Source organism: Numenius arquata, chromosome 8, assembly GCF_964106895.1.
Source record: "Numenius arquata chromosome 8, bNumArq3.hap1.1, whole genome shotgun sequence".
Classification (NCBI taxonomy): Eukaryota; Metazoa; Chordata; class Aves; order Charadriiformes; family Scolopacidae; genus Numenius; species Numenius arquata.
The window spans coordinates 50,659,824-50,679,861 of NC_133583.1; the positions used below are offsets into that span (position 1 = coordinate 50,659,824).

General features: G+C 53.1%; 1 protein-coding gene across 1 annotated transcript in view; it reads right to left on the bottom strand.

Moving 5' to 3' along the window:
- The window catches only part of ERI3 (ERI1 exoribonuclease family member 3), a 134,653-nt gene that overhangs the window by 36,314 nt on the left and 78,301 nt on the right, over positions 1-20,038 (bottom strand). The window contains exon 7 of the mRNA XM_074152128.1: positions 1,095-1,194. Within this exon, the coding sequence (XP_074008229.1) occupies positions 1,095-1,194 (100 nt within the window). The remainder of the gene's footprint in view (positions 1-1,094; positions 1,195-20,038) is intronic.

Consider the following 20,038-nt stretch of genomic DNA (forward strand, 5'->3'; position numbering starts at 1 on the left):
TGCTACCTCTGTCAATAATGCAACCAGATCCATAGTTCAAAAGGAGCTTGCTAATTAAAAGCTGGTGAGCTTTAAATAATTCATCTCCTTAACTTGGATTGATTGGAGAGTTTAATGGTTGGAGTCTTGAAACAATATTAAACAGCCTCCTCAAGGCCCAGGTAGCAGGTGACTTTTCCAAGTAAATCTTACCTCCTTGCAAACTTTAATGCTCACAAGTCACCATCGATGAAGGGCTGGGAGGCAGAGGAAACACCCGACCACTGGTCTCCAAGAGGTGATCCAATGCCCGGCAGAGAAACAAGACAGGCAAGAGCGATGCAGCCCCGAGTTACAGCCCTGCCTACAGCCCAATAAATCAGAGCTCCTGCCTGCACCACAGCTGGCTGCTGCCCCGGCTCTGCGCCCCCAGCGTTAAGCAGCAGGCAGATATATGGCCTCAGGGTCCTGGGCCAGGTCCCCCTCCTCATGTCACTTTGATCCCTAGTGCAGAGGAGCTAGGGGAAACATGGAGCTCTGCCACTGTGCATGGTAGTCTCAGTTGTTTATCTTGGAGCGTGCTGTGGGACCATGAAACTCATCACACGTGTGAGCAAACGGGACGATGATTCAGTTTTCCAGCTGGGGCCACGCATCTTCACTCGGCAGCGTGTTTCCAGCCAGCTCCTGAGGCTGCACCGCCTGGCAGAGCCTCCCTTCCAAGGACAGATATAGCATCCAGAGCAGCTGGAGGTCTGGCCCGACAGGGAGAGCATCCCGCTCAGCCTGGGGACCCTTGCCCTGTGCTCTGGGCACCACGTGAGCCCTGGTGCTGCCCACATCCACCCCCAGCCCGAGCACTGCCAGCGGCCGAGGAGGGGAGCAGCTCCTTGGCCAGAGGGACAGTGTGTCTGCCATGCTGGGATGTGCCAGGGACCAAGAGCTCCTCCCGCCTGCCAATCCTAACACATCTTCATCCCTCCCACCAGACCTCGCAGCCCTTTGGCTGGCGCTCAGCACCCCAGCCTGGACCAGCTCTGGGAGCCGAGGGCACATCCCGCGCACCCAGAGCAGCAGCCGCGGGGACGGGAAGGGCGCAGGGCGGCAGCACTCACCTATCCCGCTGTGAGGCCTCCCTATGTGCTGTAGGTTCAGTCCTTTGTTCATGTCTAAGAGCCCGTTCTTTGGCCAACTCCCCATGGCAAAGCTGTACGCCTGGAAGAGAGAAGCAGAGGGTCAGACGGGTGCACAGCACAGACACGTTTTGTACTCACCCAGGCCTGGCTGCTCCGAGGCTGGCCTGGGTCTGTGTTCGCCATGTTCAGTGTGGACGCCCACCATCACCCTCGCAGCAGCTCTCCTGGTGCCACCTGCACAAAGCACCCTCACACTGGCCTGTCCCACCTGATGCTCCTCAGAGAAGAGGTATCCAGGGCCTGTCCTTGCATGGGTGACAACCTTCATGAGGTTTGCTGGGCCGGATTGGCATCACCCGAGGCCACCTTTGCCACACTGAAGCGAGCTGGGAGCTGGGAGCTCACCTTGCATGTCCCTGGGCTGATCCAACACCATTCCCTCATTCCTGTCTCATCAGCATGAGTCAAGGGGGTCTGCAAAGGGGTGCTCATGCCCAGGGTGGCCCGTCTGGCAGTCCCCTTCCCCTCTGGCAAGCACAGCCCTCCCAGCCTCCCCTCCCCTCTCCGTTCCCAGGGCACCAGTTGCCTTGGGGCTCTCCATCACTGGGAGAAACCCCACGGGGAGCCAGCACTGCTCACCCCACTGCACGGAGCCCGCAGCCTGGGGCTGGAGGGAACTCCGTCTCCACTGCATCCCCCAGCAGGAGCGAGGCGGGCAGGAGCCCCAGCAGCACAAAAAGCCACCGGACAACGCGAACATGAAAGCAGCCGGGCCCCCGTGTCACAGGCACGGCTGTAATTACAGCCTGACAGCCACGTATCTTCTTCATCTTGGGGAATTAAGCTCAGCGCCGCATTGTGAGCAGTAAGAAGGGCGCGCGGGCTTAGCGTCGCTCACGCCGGCGCTATCTCTGCTGCCGCGAGGGCCATTGTCCCCAGATGAGATCAGGTCAATCCAGCAGCCCCTATCTCCCTCCTGCAACCGGGGATCATCGCTCACCACGGCCACGGCGTGGCGGGGCATCACCGACACCCTCCGCGGGCTGGGGATGCCGGGGGAGATGCTTTCTGCAGTGGGAATGGGGACAAACTGGGCGAGCGGAACTGAGTGGTCCTTGTGGCAGGCAGGTGGGTGGTGGGCTGGTGGGGGGTTCCCCAGCCCACCCAGCTGGGTTGATCCAACACCATTCCCTGGGGTGGGCTGGGGAACCCCCCACCAAGCCCACCACCCACCTGCCTGCCACAAGGACCTGCTGCTCTGCCCTATGCAGCCCCCCGCTGCCGGCAGCCCCCCGGGAGCTATGGGGCTTGGGGGAGTTAATTTATTACTGGCCTATGTAACCATTCATGCTGCTTTGTTACTCCTGCCTTAGCAAAACAGAGGGCTCCACAGATAATTAATAGACAGCATTGCTAATCCTGTTGGGAGATGATTAGCAATTAAAACTCCTAATTAAGCCTATGCATAATTCACTGAAATTACACTTTGTGTACACAACAGGGGAGGTTTCCTTCGCCTTCAACAAACATGCCCTGGCATCCTCATCACTGTGGCCGGGATGCAGGCTGGCTGGCCACGGGGCAGGGGAGAGTCGGGGGGTCGGGGTGCAGGATGGGACCCCACCACCCACCAGCCGGGTGGCCCTGGGTGATGGTGGCAGCAGCTCCGTGTGTGGCTCCCTCTCCTGGGCTCTGTCCCAAAGAGCAAGCCCAGGCACAGAGCAGGAAGGTCCCTGTGCTCAGCACCAGTGGATCCAGGCCAAGGATCACCAGCAGTGGGGGGCATCCCTGGGGAAGGGAACCTTTGGAGGGAGGATGCATGGGACAGGAAGGGAGCAGGGCTGCCCCTGCACAGGGGCTCTGAATGACCATATCACAGGCTGCCTTCCCAGCCCAGACACATCCCTCAGACCCTGGCCAAGGAGCAACGAAGAGAGCACAGCAGGAGGCTGGCAGGATACTGGGAAAGCCCCGGGGACAGTTCTGGAAGGCTCCTGACAGCGGGATGCTAGTGCCAACCCCAGCCCTGCAGCAGCATCAGGGAGCCGGCGGCGCGTGTCCCAGTGCCGGGATCAGCACCGGGCCCATCTTTGCATCGCGTTTTGCTTTCCTAATCAAGGTCATTCGGTACAGCAGCAATACCTGAGCAAACTAGCTAAGCAGCCGGGGTGGAAGTTGGCCTGACCACTGAAGGTCAAGTGTGCACTTATGCATATTCAAAGCTGCCTGCAGGATCGATCGGGTTTTAATTGTTTTTCCTGGGGTTTTGGAAGGAAGTGCCAGGGGCATTGATCAGTCCCAGCCGAGGCTGCTCACACTTCGGGGCTGGCAGGGACCGTCACTTTGCTGCAGGCAGAGGGAAATGCGGGCAGAGACGAAGGCAGGCCAGGGGAGAGGCCAGGCAGCCTCGGCCGGGAGGAGGAGCCATCGCTGGGCTGTGGTGGAAAATAAAGTTTTTTAATTAAAATTGGCAATTCTGAGCCGCCTGCTGGCAGCAGCCACGCAATCAAAAGCGAGGAGCTTTGCTGTTTAATATTTAAAGAGAACGTTTAATCTTTAAACAGGAAAGTTTTTCTTCTGACTGTTAAAGCGAGGCAGAAAGTGCCGGAGGCTCCCCGACACAGGGGCTCCCCAGCCCGCCAGGCTGACCGTGGCCACCGGCTCACCACTGGCTCACCGCAGCCACCAGGACACCGGTGACGACTGCAGCTGCTCTCCCGCCGGCTCTGCCGCTGCTCCAGCCCCACAGAGCTGCCGTCTGCCCCTGCGGCGCTTATATTCCTGCGGCAAACCCTGAGAAAGCCAGAGATGCCCCTGGTTCGCTCGCAAGCCGAAGGATTTAAAAAAAATGCCGCGAAACCCTTTTTGCGAGGAAATCACACTAATTTGTCCCTCCCTCTTGGTTCAGTCCTGGTGTTGCAGGGACTGGGTTGCTCCCTTCTAGGCCAGACACTGAAGCAGGGGCAGGGCCCCATGGCATTTTATTTTCATCTGCATTTTAATTGACAAAAAAATGCAGGAATCTTTTAAAAAAGCTATTTTTATATGGTTTTGGACAAAATTCTGATTTAGAGACAAACTCAATGCCTCTGATCTCCTAAAAGCCACCCAAACAATATTTGCAGAATAATTTCCAAGCAGCTTGAACACCATTATTTCCAGTCACACCAGCTCCTAGAAAGGTCTCCCTTTTTTCCTGATTTTGTTTGTAATTCTGTGAAGGCTACATTTACCTCCCTGCCAATGCTGCTCTGAAGTCAGATGATTATTAATTATATTTATTTACTTATACAATCCCACAGGCATACGCAGCAGTTCACAGCCAAATACCGCCCTGGGTCCCTGATGTAGGGATCTCGAATCAAAGGTAAGCAGATCCTCCTGTGATAAATGTGAGCTAAGAGCAGCAGGAGATTAGGAACATACTGTGTTTCCATGCATAGAGCCAGCACCACAGATAATCCACCAATCCACACCCTGTTAAAAGTGTCAGTATAGGGAGGTAAGTCCTCAGGTAACCCGTACCTCACATAACCTGCAGAAAATCCAAAAAAATAAAGGTGAGGAGCTATTAGGGAATAAAACATGGGGGTACAGCAGCCTGGGGCAGGGAGATGCTGCGTGCACAGAATCACAGCACCTGGGGATGGCTTTATAATAAAGCAAAGAGGGTCTGAGATCATTCTCCTGTTGCTCTGGGTCACAAAACATCCTGGTGGCCATGCTGCATCTGCCCCAATTTGCGAAGAGCCTGAAACAAGAGCTCCATGAACCACTTCTAGTAGCACTGGGGGTCAAAGATGGTCCTCTGTGCTGGGACAGGAGCGCACAGAGGGTACACCAATGAAGCTGGGCAGTGCCACGGCGCTGCTTGCAGGGAGAACACAGGATTTGTCCAGTTCTTGTAAAAACAGTGCCCAGTATGGCACCTAGTTCACCCCACCTGCCCTTGTTGCAATCCCAGTACGAACCAGCCTCCATCCCCAGCAATGGTGGGGCCAGCAAGGTGGCAGCACTGACACAGCCAGGTCCTGATGCCCCGCTCCCTGGAGCTTGTTTGGGCTACACACCGTGGTTTATAAGCAGCACAACTGCAGAGAAGATGTTCTGAGGGGTCAGAAAATTCCCAGAACTGGAACTTGTCAAGCTGACGTATTGATCTAAGTGGACTGAATAATGCTCCATCATTTATTTATGGGGAAGTGCCCGGTACACTTCACAAAAACCGGTGTTCGGCAGTCACATTAAGGCAAGATTTAATGTCCCACATCATGCAAACAGGGCACCTGTGCAGAGGTCAGGATGTTCACTTCCATGGGGAGCCCTACAAATCCTTCCCGCACACACGAGGAGGGACTGGGCTGGTCCTCACGGATCTGCTGGAGCTCTGCGAGGGCAACATGCCGCCCAACAAGCCAGCTCCATCCTTTCCACTCGGCCAGCCCCCAGCCCCTCTGCCCTCCACCAAAGCTGCCAGCACAGAGCACCCTCCTGCCCTGCCCAGCCCAGCAACCCTGTCGTTTTTCATGTCCCATCAAGAGGTTTTAAATGTTTTACCCACTAATTGTAATTTTAATATTAATACAGACACTTTCAGGCCGGGAGAAAATATTTCCTTTTGGAAAAAGATCCTCCCAGGAGGAAAAGGGCTTAGTGGTTTGAGAAGATGCTGAAGTGTGGGTAAAAAAGTGGTGGTTTTTTGCTGAAAGTTTCCATTAAGAATTTCAAAAAGACTTCTGAGAAAAACATGTTTTTAAGCAGCCAAAAAGTGGCTGTGAGATCTCCCCAGCTGCCCTTGGTCTGGGCAAGAAGCGGGTGCTGGCTGTGCTCCCCCAGGATCAGGCCAGCCATGGCAGCCAGCCGATCGGAGCCACCCCCCCTGACATTTTCGCAATGGAGAAAATGGCTTTGTGACAGCAAAAGCATCTTCCTCCTCTTGTCATGTCAGCTGCATGCCGCGTCCGCCCAAAATAAGCATTTCCTTCTAACTCCCCTCATTCCACTGCTGCCGCGATGAGGTGTCAAGGTTTAATATTACTTGGTATGGTGGGAAGAAGAAAAGAGGTCATGTCTACAACTGAGTGGGCTTTTCAACACAGCTTAAAACGTTTCCAGTGCCACCCAGTAACAATCCCATGTGGCACCAAGGACACCAGGGACTCCAGGGCGGTCCCTCAACATCCCATTTTAATTGCATGCCACCTGAAGCCCACTTCAAGGATGGGATGTGGACATTTCTTGCTGGGATCGCTTGCCATGCAGACTTTCTGGCACGACACAAGGCAAATCTAATGACAATTAGGACCCGACCCCACCGCCAAATCATTTAGTAGCAAGGCTGCTGGATTGGGGCTGGATGCAATTAAAGAAGAGGCAGGTAATGAATAAGCAGCTTGCCAAGCCCCGGCTGACAACGGCAGAGCTGCTCTGCCGCAGAGAAGGCACGGAGGGAAGCTCATCCAGCAGGATGGAGGGGTGGAAGCTCGGAGGCCGGGATGGCTCAGCCCTGGCAGCGCAGGAGCTGGCTGCCCTCGCTGGCTGTCGGGAGGCAGGAGCTAAATCCAGGTGTAACGTGTCCCTTTTAAGCAGTTTAGTCAGAAGTGCTGCCGCTTTCACAGCCTTTGAAGTATTTTTAAATCACTTACAAAAGCAGGATTAAACGATCAGGAATTCCATTTAATAGGACAAATAAAGAAATAACAATCTACTCCATCAGCCCTGCGAAAGGCAGGTTTGATTTAAGGAAAAAAAAATAAAAAAATAAGTATAAAAGAGGGAGAATAAAAAGGAAAGGGGGGTGAAAAAAAAAAGGTAATGTGTGTTTACTCAAGCAAAGAAAAAAATATTTAAGTGATGTAGGGGAGAAGATTGCGGTAACTAGTGAAGAATAACATCGTCTGCTTTGCTGTCAAATCACACAAGAATTTCAGTAATAGATTCTCATTCTGACACTCAATTCAATTCGAAGGTGATCCTGCTTTATCCCAACACATCAAATATTAAACACTCGTATTAGCCAGGGTGCCGTCGCCTTTCCCGGCTTAGACGCGGCAGGAAGCTTTTCCCCCTACTTTCTCTCACTCGCTATAATATTCTCAATGTTATCTAAACATGCCTTCATACACTGGGGTTCCTTATCACTCCCATTTGGGGAGGGAGGGGGGGTGTACTTAAAACGGTATTAGTTTGGGGGGCTTTTATTATTATTATTTCCAAAGCTTTTCAATTTTGTGAGGAAAAAGCTTAGAAAAAGAAAGGCGGAGGGAGGGGAGGCGGCGAGAGAGGGAGAGGGAGCGCGGGAGCGAGAGAAAGTATAAGAAAGGGAAAAGCAGCCAGCAGCTCTTGTTTGACTGATGCCTTTCAACAAGGGCAGTCTAGCTTGTCAAAGCCCGGGCTCGAGATGAATTGGCATATCTATTCAGCCTGCCTCTGGATGTCATGCAATACAGTTTCATATTCCCAGATAAGGCATGATAAGCAATTGCTGCCCTGACACCAACTCCATCCGTCCCTGCCTTTCTGTCCACGCGTATTACAGATCTATGCTGTGCCGCTAATAAGAGGCATTTAATTTCTTACAAACGCAGCGGCAAGAGGGGCCTCCAGACTGACCAGGTACAGCATTAACACTGTTCACGTTTAATTAGTTTTTCTCGGTGCACTGAGCTCCCCGAACAGTCCTGAGTGGCACCGGGTGCACGAAAACAACTTCTGCCCAACGTGGCACCCACCGAAGCCTCGGATTAAAGATCTGTGCTAATAATTAAGGGGTGGGGGTGATGAGAGTAGAGGGCGTTTGTCCTCTGCCAAATAAATCCGCAGTGCCACCAAGCAGGAGGCGGTTTGGCTGGGGCTTGGACATGGGAGGATACAGGAGAAGATGCGAGTGGTGCCCTTTTCCAGAGAATGTTCCTCTCTGGAGCACAAAGCCCCCGAGAGCTGTGCAGGGAAGGAGAGGGACTGATACACAAAACGTGGGGACACCACAAATGAGTCTGGCCCCACTTAGGTGGAAGCAAGTGCTGCCCTTGGAAATTCCTGCCATTGCCAGCACCCTGCAGTGGGAGGACGGGATCTGGACACAATCCTCCCACGTTGCCGAAAAGGTGCTGGGACACTGCCTGGTCCTCTGTCCTCTTCATGTGATGGCATGTGAAGGTTTTTTGGAGCACAGTGCCACACAGCCACCTTCTTGCATGTCCTGGATGAGCAGGGAGCCCTCAGTACACGAGCCACCTTGCCAGCCCTACCTGGCCTTGCTGAGCAACCTTTGGCAAGCCCAGCTGGTGTCCACCTCAGTCCATTTGCAATCTGCTTGTTAAAACAGCCACATCTTTATGCCTCACATAAGGCAGTAAATTAAACAAATAAGAGAATGAACAGCCTTATTTTTGGAAAGGTGAGCACTGGGCACACAGGAGCTGCCTGGCTCTGCCCACCTTTGGGAAGCGCTTCACAGAGGTGAAGTGCGCACGGGAGAAGGAGAGGTCAGACTTAAGGGAATGCAGCAAGGTATCAGACAAGATGCAGAGGATGCAGCCTAACTGAGTGTGCTTTCTCCTTATTAAAATAAGCAGGCCATGTCATCAGATCTCTGTCCGCAGGAGCACTACAAAAGGGAAACTGAGGCACACAACAATCTCATCTCTGTCCCTTCTCCCTGACACGTGCCTGAGCAGCCTCAGCCTGCCCATGTCCTGGCAATACCCTCACTCAGCCACAGCTGTGCAAATTTGCTGTCGAAACTCCTCTTAACTGCAGGAGGGGCAGGATGGACCCCGTAGCCACCAACAGCCCTTCCGCGGGGTGCATTTGGATGCTGTGACCCCACCGGGCGGTGAGGAGGTGGCCCTGCCACCGCACAGGATTAGCACGTGCCCTGGCTTTGGCAGCAATAGAAACACGCTGGTGTGCCTGACTCCGGAGTGTCAAAGTGCCAAGCGGTTTAGGCTTCACATTTCCCTGTGTTTGAACAAGAACAGTCTCTGCCTTGCTCCCAGGCTAGGGATTATCCTGGATAAAATGTTCTCGACTGCTGTGTGCTCTGCGGCTGGCGACACACCAGGTTAATGCCGTGGAGACCTGGGTCCAAGCCTTGGGTTTGGTCACAAGCAAAACAAAGCTACAGGTCTGGATCCCTGGAGGGCTGGGAAACAGAGCTGGAGCCTGCACAAGCCAGCGCTGGCCCAGGAGAGGGGACAAGCAGAGCCGTAAACTGACAAGACAGCAGCTCTAGGATGGGGGCTGCTGGCAGGATTGGGGGATCCAGGCTCGGGGTCCCCCCAGAGCACTACAGGGAAGCTGTAGCAGAGACAAGGGGCTGGAGGACACATGCCCAGTGCCTTTCCTGGTCTAGAATAAGTGGCCTTGCCCTTGCCTCAGCCGCAGGTCACATCTCTTTGAACAGGGCCGCTTTCCCAGTGGTGTCCTGGCATTTCTGGTCGCACCACAGGGTGACTGAGATCCAGGCTGAGCTACGGTGATGTATGCCATCAGCTCCCAATGCAGAGATGCACAAATAACTCCTGATTAGTGCCTGAAAGGCAGAGACACACGAGGACATGACAGACAGCTACCAGGGAGTAACTACACGTGGCTGATTTACCCCTCCAGCCCTAGGAAGGACTGTGAAGGATGGGTTCACATCCTGCGGTGCTATCCCCCGGGGATCACACCGGCCTCTGTGGGGTCAATTCAAGCAGGAAAGCGGCACTGAGCTTTTCCCCACCACAGCACCGTGGTCGGTAGAGCGGGGAAGCCGGGTATGACACCAAGGAAAACCCACAAACACACTTTGTGGATGATTCACTGCAGCCATGGTCCAATTCTGGCTGCTCCTGGGGAAACTGGGGGTTCAGAGGGAAGGGAAGAGGCCTCCAACAGTGCTGGAAAGCAGGCAAATGTTGGCACTGCCCCGAAATCAGACCTACCGTCAGCCCTTGGGTACATGAGGACAGAAAACAGCATGACGGGCCCCCAGCAGATGTGTTGCAGAGCTGAGCCGCTGAGGAGGACACGTCTCCCCCTCCTTGGGTTTAGCTGGAGATTAACAACCACCAGAGTGAGGTGTGGTTTTGCCGTATTACACAAGGACGTGTAACGGTATCCACCGATCACACCCTTTTTCTCTTTCCAGGGCCACCAACGATGGCTGTGATAATTAGACGTGCCCCACAGTCCCCCAAACATGCACCACTTTAATCCAACCCTGAGCCTTTCCCAAGCAAAGCCAGCGCTGGGCTCGCTGTCAAAACCTTCAAGCCCTTCCGAAGGGGGTATTTTCCCCCCTCGATTTCTATTTTTACACACGCACACGCTCGCCTCTCCCTCACTCGCTGTTTAATTTCCGTGTGAGAGGGAAGCAGGTGCCCGTGCTCCCGTGAGCTCTCCCTTCTCTAGGTTTTTTTTCCCTTCTTGGATCCTGCCCCATTAGTTTAGTGCCCAGCCATCTGCGACGTCTCCTGTAATGCTGTCCCCCTTGTGTACCAGGGAGCTTTTCCATTAGCGCCTTTAATATTCTGACACCTTAGCACAGGCTGCTATTACATTCAAACACTGATCGCCCTGTGAAATTACATCGCAGGGCTTGCTAAAATGGAATTGTGTATAATCAGGCTCCTCCATGCACTGTCAGTCCCATCACAAATACAACGTAAAGCAGGCTTATGGATGGGCTTAGCAGCTGCTACAAGTGTATTTTTTTTTTAATAGATGAAGTATCCCTTATTTAAAGCATTTCCTTAAGAAAAAAAAATCCAACAGTGAAAGACAAATCAACAGCTGCTGCACTATGTTAACCATACCACCGGTCTCTTAAAAACATGTTATTTACTAAGGTAGCTATCTGTTTATCTATAACTATATCAAACAGAGAAGGAGGGCGAGATAAAGATAGTTAAACAGACAGCCGAGGAGATATCTGCCACTGGGAAATAATAGCTAAATAAAAAGTACCATTATTTACTCCGGAGAGGGGAGGAGGGAGAGCCAGCGCTTTCCTCCCGGTGCTGCACAGCCGGTCGCACAGGGCACGGCACGGAGCTGCCGTGGGAGCCACCAGTTCAGAAGGGCAGCCCGTGCCAGCCAGCACATGCATCCCCTCAGAGAAATACGGGGGGAAAAACCAACTCAGGACCCAAGTACCACACATCTCCAGGAAGGCTGGGATGCAGGGAAGGCGAGAGAAGGCAGGGGAGCCTTGCCGCTGCTGGGGGCTGGCTTGGCAGGGCAGCCCCCAACCTCCACACAGGCTGAGAGAGGCTCAAATTAAGGCAAAATTGGCCATGGCAGAGGGTCTGGGTGCGTTCCTGCAGGGAAGGCTGTTTACTGTGTGGCCGGCACACAAGGGACTGACTCCCCAGCTTTTTTTTTTTTTTTTTATTCCAGCTAAGGAAGTGATGGATTAGGACAAAGGTATTTCAGGGGGATGCAGGAAGCGGCAGGGACACAGATGATGTGTCAGAGAAATGAGCTCCCGAGCTCCCCGGCTTGGAGTTCAAAACGCTGCCTCTTACCATGCCCTAAAGGTTATTCTGTCTGTCTGCTGTGAAATGCGACGGCACATCGCCTGAAGGGAGATTTCCAGAGGCGCTGTGACCCTTCCACTATCTCCTCTGAGAAGCCTCTGCAGGAATGATGAGATTGTAGCTCATTTCCACACACCTTGAAAGAGCCGGGCTGGATCAAACGTGCTGGAAGCAGAAGCAGCACATCCCTGGGACTCATCCTCGCCTCCTGGCAGGCAGCGTGCTCTTGCTGTAACAGGCTGGGAAACCACGTCCACCCCACTGAAACTGATGCTCTGACATTACCTTTCATCCTTTCAGGATGGAAAAGCCAAAATATTGTTTTGTTTCACTGTCTGGGAACAGCTCTGCTTGGGAACCACAAAGTAAAACCCAGTGACAGAGCTGCTGCCCTTTGGAAAGGAGCGATCTATTCCTGCGCGGAACACTGACGTGACACTTTGACTCCAGTTTTTCCAGGGCAAAACAAAGCCATCTGTCCAGAGCAGACACACCGCTCCTTTGCACCACGCATGGCACGTCTCAGCACAGGGTGCTCTGGACATTTTTGGAAGGGACACATCTGGGGACAGTTTGGCTGCTGTGCACAAACATGCCAGATAGGGGGAGGATGGAACCACGGAGGGCGGAGACCCATGGACAGGTTACTGAGAGAAAAGTGAAGTGAGGTGCTGTACAACTACACACCCGTTGACATTGCAGGTGTGAGACAAGGCAATTCAAGCCTTTCGTTTTCACTAGCTGGCATTGTCAAGGTCAGGTGCTTGCAAAGTGGCAGCAAGGGAGGGGTGCTGGGTGACCAGCAGGTTCACATCTCAGTTTCATAACCTGTTCCTAAAACCCAGGCCGTGGGAGATGGGAAAGAAAACAGAGGATGATCCTGCAGGACCTTCTCACCTCTTCTACACGCCTGCCTGCACGTCTTATCACATTCATCCCTCCCTCTGCTCACATCCTACAACTTCTATGTCCACCACGCCTTCCTGGGACAAGACATATGACCTCCAAAACTCACCTCTGGCACGATGCAAAGAAACTGGCCCATCAAGGACAGACCAGAGGGGCATGGAAAGATGTGCCCTACTCCCTCTTACCTCCTCTTCCCAGACAGTAGATTCTCACGTGCAAAACCCAAATCTTTCGTATTTGGCAAAGCACCAACCCAACAGAGCTGTCTGAGTACTACTGCTCTGCAAGAATCGAATAAAACAGTTTCTCAGCACTCCCACAAGATGCAAAGCCACTCAGAGGAGAGGCAGCTGGAAGAGTAAGAGAAAGGCAGGAGAATACAATGCACAAGGCACCAGGGAAAAAGATCAATAAAGATTACGAGGGCAGCGGCCGTGTCCCTTGCCCACGTTGGAGGCTCTTATGGCTGCAGTGAGGGAACACCAAGAAAACTTAACAAGGCACTGCCGTGCCGGTGCCTGGGGATGATACCTGTCTAATCAAAGGTAGAGTTTACACTGGATCATCTAAGCAGCAGCTCTTCCTCACGACTGTTGACTCAGGTCAGGGTTAAGACTGAGGAGGTTAAAGCAGAGGCGCCTCTAAGAACTCTGATGGATGCAAACACCAGGCAAGCAGGCAAGGCACACGTGCCCAGCCAGCACAGCCTCCCCGGGCAGCAGGTGGCAAAACTGAGGGTCCCCAATTTTGATGGAAGAGCAAACAAAAGGAGATGGTCCGAGGGACAAGGCAGCACGCCGCAAGAGAATCGATTTGGAGACAGGTCAGGAAAGCAGAGAATAAAGGGACCCGAGTGGAGGACGGGACAAGGTCCTGAGAAGAGGTTATTAAAGGAGGTGTGGGGGGATGAACCGTAGCAGCTACAGCCAGGCAGGAACTGGGGGCAGGACTGGCTACCTGGACTGGGAAGAGAGAACCAGCACTGTGTATGGTGCTGAGAAGGTCAAAGAGGAGATCATGATGTGGATGATAATAGAAAATTAAAGGCTTTGGGTCCCCAAGGCCTCAACTCACATCTCTCAGGGGAGCAAAAGGCTCTTTGGTACCACCAGGCTCACTGACCTCCAGCCAGGGCTCCTGCAAGGACACAGGCAGCGACCACCCTCTCTTGCAGAGAGCTAGCCAGGGTCTTCTTACTGGGCAAGCTGGGACACCCTGGTTATGGCTTTTAGCCGTGCCTGCAGTTCTGCCTGTTGTAAGGTGCTGGGCAGGGCTCTGACACCCAGCCACATGGATGCCCTCAGGCCCCACTCCCCGTAGAAGGAGGAACCATCTCTTTGCTACTGCCAAGGACTGGATCTGGCGGCTCGTCTGGCCCTTCCCTGCCAGCGCTCCTGGGAAATGCCATTAGGATTTGCCTATTTGCTGCCTGCTGATGATCAGGAGGAGGAGCAGGTCCCAGGAGCACATATGCAACATAGTGTGGGTAGCAGAAGAACAGCCCCCAGGCAATCATGGTACAAGAACAGAGCTATGGGGCCACGTAAGGCTCATCCCACCCCTCTCAGCATCCTTCACCTGCCCCATGAACCTGTCCCTAACCTACATGTGCTGTCTCAGCTCTGGCTATGGGTGGTGGAAACAAGAAGAGCATGCGAGAAGAAATGTCCCCCCAGGGGGGGGCAGCTGGTCTGCAGCAGAGGGCTGGAGGGCTGAGATGTGACGAGGAGGTTCATGGGCTGTCTAAAAAAGCACTTGGCCACGGACTGCGCGGCTTTCCTGGCCGCAGAGCCATGCCAGGCAGCCTACCCGCCGCCTCCTGCCAATGTGCCAGCAAAGAGCAAGCGGCTGGTATGGAACAAGGTGTCCCAATTAGCCCTCCACTGATCTAATTAGATCTCTGCGGGGAGGACTGGAGCTGGAGAAATGACACAGCTGCCTCCTTGACCAGACACTCAACCTTTCCCGCCTGCAGCATTTTATTTTTCACATTTTTAACTTGCAGTACCTTTTTTGTCCGGCTCAGCAGAACCTGCCCTGCCTTGAGTCCTGCCGCAGCCCCTCACCAGCAAAGAGCAATTATGTGTGTACACAAACAGGCGTTCAGCCACCACGCGTGGCATCCAAGCTCTCTGTTCCCGCGTCGGGGAACAGCTGCCGGGGTTGCAAACCAGAGGCGTAAGGGGAGAGAGAGAGAGAAGGGGCACCAGGAGGCAGAGCCGATGGGGAGGACATGGCAGAGCGCACCAGGTCCCTCTCGCTCCCCCCTCCCCGAGTGACAGCAAGCCGTGCGAGCGCGCCTGCCCTCCCCGCTGCCGCCCCGCACCACCCCAGAGAGCCGGCAAACGAGCTTCAAACCAGCCCGCTTCTTGTAATCGGAGTCAGTCAGTGTGTGCGTTACGCTTGAGTTGATGGCTGGTGTTAAATTCAATGCCTTGAGTATTGATTTCCTCGCACATCCCGGACTTTGTTAAAGGGTTAGCCGTGAACCGAGATCAAAGGGAGGTTAACTCGTTTCTCATAAGTGGTAAAGCAGACCTCTAGCAAAACCGGGCGCCGGGCCTCCTCCGCAGAGGATGCTCCGTGCATGTTGTTAGCTACCCCGGTCGCCTCCAAAGCCAGATAAAGCCACGTAGCTGCTGCAAAGCAGGGAGATAAAATGATCCCGACAACTTCCCAGGAATCCCCAAGCTATTATGGATGCACACCAGGGACAGGCAGCACAGGCCAGCATGTTCCTCCTCCCCGACCTGTCACCACACCACGGGGAGCTGCTTCCCTCGCTCAGACATGGGAAAAAGTGGGGTTAGCACGTCTTTGCCAACTGCACCCCAAAGAGGCTGCCCATGAGGGGCTTGAGAGAGGGGAGAGCCCTCCCCAGGAAGACTAGAGTGTTCTAGAACTGTGGGCGGGAGAGGAGGAAGACACAGGGCTGCTCCCCGAAGGACTGTCCTGCAGGGACACAGCTCCCTCCCCGCCATGGCCAAGTGGAGAGGACACCCTGACTTGAGCTGATGTTACCATCAGCACCACCTCAACCTGCATGGCACCTGCTTGCTCCATTTTACTTTACTCCCTTCTTGGCTTTCCCTGCCCGACATAAAGTAATTTTGGCACTGATAGCACCAAGATTAGCAGGTTTTGCCAAGGCAGTAAGAGTTAAGTGCACAAATAATGTGGCACTAAAAGGGTTTTGGCTTTACCTTTGTAATTTTTAAAAGATGGAGGCAGGGAGAGAGGTGTAGGAGACAATCTGGAATTGTTATCACTAACATTAATGAATGCCCAGAGGCACTGAGCAAGAAGCATCCATTTCAGATGAACATCTGTCAACAATAAGAGGTAAAATTTCAGAAGTAGCTAAGGTACTTCGAAGCCTCGATTGCACCAACTTCCCAGGAGGCTTAAGCACCCAAGTCAGGCCTAACAACCAGACCCTTGGCCCCTAAGTCATCTGGACACCAATGCTATTTCTCAACCCCTCTCTCCACCTCAAGAACTACTTACAGCACAGCACAGCTTTCCAGCAGCCACGTTGCTCTTCAACCAGATTAATCTGGTTTCAATGGCACTGTATCTTCCACTCCAGGGTGACAAAGTGACCAGTCCCCACCTCTCCCAGGACCCGTGTAGCTTCAGCTGCAGAAAATGCAGCACAATCTCCCCTCCCACCCCTAAAAAACCCCAACTCAAAGCACCCCAGCAATGCTGGTTGTGTAATTCCCCCTGTCCTGCAGCACCTGTAGGGAAGAAGGCCCCATTGCAGCCCATCTTGGGGGTGAAACCCTCAGTGGGAGCTTTATTCCTGAGAACCTATAGTCACTTTTGTCTACGAGGTCCTCCCTAGGGTGCTAAACAGGTACTCCCCACCCCTTCTCCCCTCTCCCAAACTCCCGCCACCCAGCACCCTCCCCAGCAGCCCATTTGGTTTTAAGTGAAAGGTTTATACCAAAGTGCTTAGGGAATATCTGCTCAGTGCCCAGCATACCAAGTGGTGAAGATTTCACTTAAACTCTCAGCATCTGTGTATCTCAACTAAATTAAGCTATTTGCTATAAAAGAGCACAATGACAGTAATGGAATAATAACAGCATTAATAAAACACAACAATCCTCGAATGAGAAGCGGACGCATCAGCTAGCTTCAACGAAGAGAAGAAGGCTATTTTAAAATCACACACAAAAACCATCTGGGGGTGGAGAAAACCAACAAAAGCACCGAAACTCAGAGGTCAGACTGAAATTATGTTTTTAACCTCGAAAGAAAGATGCTTGCCAGAGCCTTCCCAGCCAGAGCGCTCCCACACCAGCTGCAAATGAATTTCCACAGCTCCCAGCAAAACAAGGGCTTATAATGGGAACGCGGAGAGTTTCCAGGGCGGCATGCTGGCTCCACAAAAGGGGGGTGGGAGCACTCTTAGGAGGGAAGGCATAGAATCGAAAGCCTGAAATAGAAATGACCCCTCAAGCATCAGCATGGTTTGTAACCCAGCTCCTGGGACAGACGCGCTGGAGCAGGGGGTGATGCCGTGCTGAACGTGTGAATGCCGAGCTAGCGACACAGGGCCAGATGCCGGCGCATCATTATGCAAACATCCAGATGTCTCAAGCTCACCACCCTGCCATTCCCCTCTTGGTTGGAAAAGTCGATCTTCAGTCCATCCAGAAATTCTTCTTTCTTCCTTTGTTTTGGATGAGGTTGAGATTGAAATTGAAGGTGCTGTGTTTAAAGTCACCTACACGCTGTCTCGCAGGGATAAAGTAACAATGGGGACCTGCAGTAGGGTTGGGGACAGCCATACCCAAGTCCTAATCAAAGCTCTGGGGTGCCACATCCCCTCACTGGTCATCTTTACAGGAGAAGGAGACTTAGCACTCAGTGATGGTCAGAGCAATTAATGCACATTAAGTATGTCACGCTGTGTCTCTGAGGTCTTGCCACAGCCCCATCCTGACCAAGGCAACAACCCTAAATTATTACTTGCCTTGGGGGGACTGGGAGGGTGGGTGACAGTTGTTTCCCTGGAAGGGGAGTAGGTGGAGGAAAAGGAGACCTCCATGTTGACCACCAGCTCCTTGTTCACCATCATGTTGAGAAGGACCAGTAGCACGTTTGTGTCAGCAGCAGGTAGGGACTTCATGCTTCTCCCGCAGGCACGTTTCTCTAGCCCAAGCCTTGCCCCAGCCCCATGGGCACAGAGAGCAGAGTCCCTTCCCTGCCCAGGCTCCGGTTTAGCTGGCTGCCTCTGCAAAGGGTACACGATAGCCGCTCCTCTCCTCGCCCCCGCTGCCCACAGCCCACGTGCAGATCCTCCCAAGGATAACGTGGCAGAGACAGATGTCACCTCTTCTCACTGACATGGAAGGAAACACGACCCGGGTGGCAGTCCTGCAGGCAAGCTCACTGCTGCCTTCCTGTCTCCAAAAAAAGGCAGAATTAGGCAGAAGGTGGGCAGCAGCTTTCCCACAGCACAACGGGCACCATCTTCGGGTCTACCTGCCTTTTAAGAGGGAGCCAAGCGGGGCTGGCAAGTGACTTGGTATAGCAACATAGCACCTAGGCTCACGTGCTGCAAGATGCTGGAAGCCTTCTGGGTACAGGTCCATGACACAAGTCCTCTTACTTGTCCCCTGACTTATCTCCTCCAGCTGACCCACAAGACAGTGCTCCCGACTTACACCTTTGTAAATTCCTATGGAGAAACAGCCAAAGCAGCAGCTGCCCCGGACTTGAACAGGCTCCAAGTTTCTTTGTTTTCATTACAATTTCCAATCCTGACACCTCTTTTTTTTTTTTTTCTTTTTTTTTTAGCCATTTCTGCGCTGCCCCCCGGAGGTGCTGCTGTGATTGAATGAAACACGACCCCAGGCTCCAATAAGTGTATTTCAATTACATCTGTCACCATGTAACAATGTAATGATATATCATGTGATATTAAATCCATGGTAATCATATCAGCGATTTTTTTAATAGTGCACTAATCACATTATTACATCTCAATAATTAACAACAGAAGGCCTAAAAAACCTGGATACAAAGCAGGAAGCTCAGAGGGTCCCCAGCTCCTGGCCAGGAGAGACTCAAAGGAGAGCAGGATGGCAAGGTGCTGCCAGGCAGGCATGGCATGATAAGGAGCAAGGGCACAGAAGTTTTGCACAAGCAGCCTTGTGCAGAACAACCAGATTCTTCCTCAGCCTCAGATTAAAGGATTTTGGAGCTGGGAAGAGACACTTGACACATCGCATCTTGCCCAGCATTGCTGCCTTCTCCTCTGCTGCTCCTGCGCTGCCACTTTTCCTCCAGCAAACCAACCCCAAGTGCCTTGCAAAGGTGCCGTCCTGCTGCAGGCAAGCACTGCTGGTGTCCCACTGCAGAGGGAAGGATGGTGTCTTGAAAAGGAAGGACCAATCCTACCAACACATCCTTACCAGGGTGCTGAAGAATGACATTATTTTCCTTCTTCCCTTGCACCAGCTAGAGATGAAGGCCCCACACCTCATGGAGCCACTGTAAGGCTTGAAGTCACTCTGATTTTTGCAGCAAAACACATCTGTTGGCTTAAAACTGAAGATCAGTGAGAATCCTTTGAAGGGACAGGGGTCCCCTGGGTCACTGCCTCTGCCCCAAGCTCTCATCCACATGCCAGGAGCAAGTTGGGGTTGGACTCCAAAGACACACATTTTCCCCTATGTGGAGGAGAGTCAAATAGTTTTGTGCAACCAGGTTGCTCCCCCAGTTCACGGCTGTATTTTATTCCTTGCAGGACGAGGGTGAAGACTGGTGTAGGTGGCAGGGAGCCGTGGGTGGCAGCAGGCTGGAGCAGAGTGCCGGGACATGGGGTGTCCCATGCCGCACCGTTCCCGGCCGTGACAGAGCTTTCTTCCAGTTGCAGCCTGGTCAATCTAGCAGTTTCCACATCACAAGCTGATCTGAAGAGAGCCTCATTACTTGCCTTAAAGTTCCAGCCAAGCACTTAGCTCTTAAAGACAGGATTTAAGAAATATTTGACTGATCATTTCTCTCCTCATTTAGTTTGGCTGCTCTGAACCAATTCAACCTGCGAAGTTGAAATAGTGAGAACGGGAGGAAACGTGTGTGCTGGGAGTCACACCATGCACCGCACACAACGTCCCAGCCCTCCCACCAGCTCTTCCCAAAGGGCCAGATCCTGGCTCAGCCTGGTCCGCACAGCCTCTCCTGAGCCAGGAGTGCCCACGGAGCATTTCCCAACACCAAAGGGGAGCCACCTCTTCCTTCCCACCGTGGGGCGGGCATTTGGGAGGGATCATTAACTCCATTAACTCTGGCATCCATCCAGACAGCACCTTTATGTAGGCCTGGAAATGCCAAGGGCAGCATCCCAGACCTGGGAGCAAGAGATGGAGAGAGGGATGAGCCAGCCAGGACTGAGAGCACCACCATCCCCACATCTTCAACCGACCTAGGACAGGACATTCTTGTTTTCCTTCATCTCTTTGCATGCCTTCG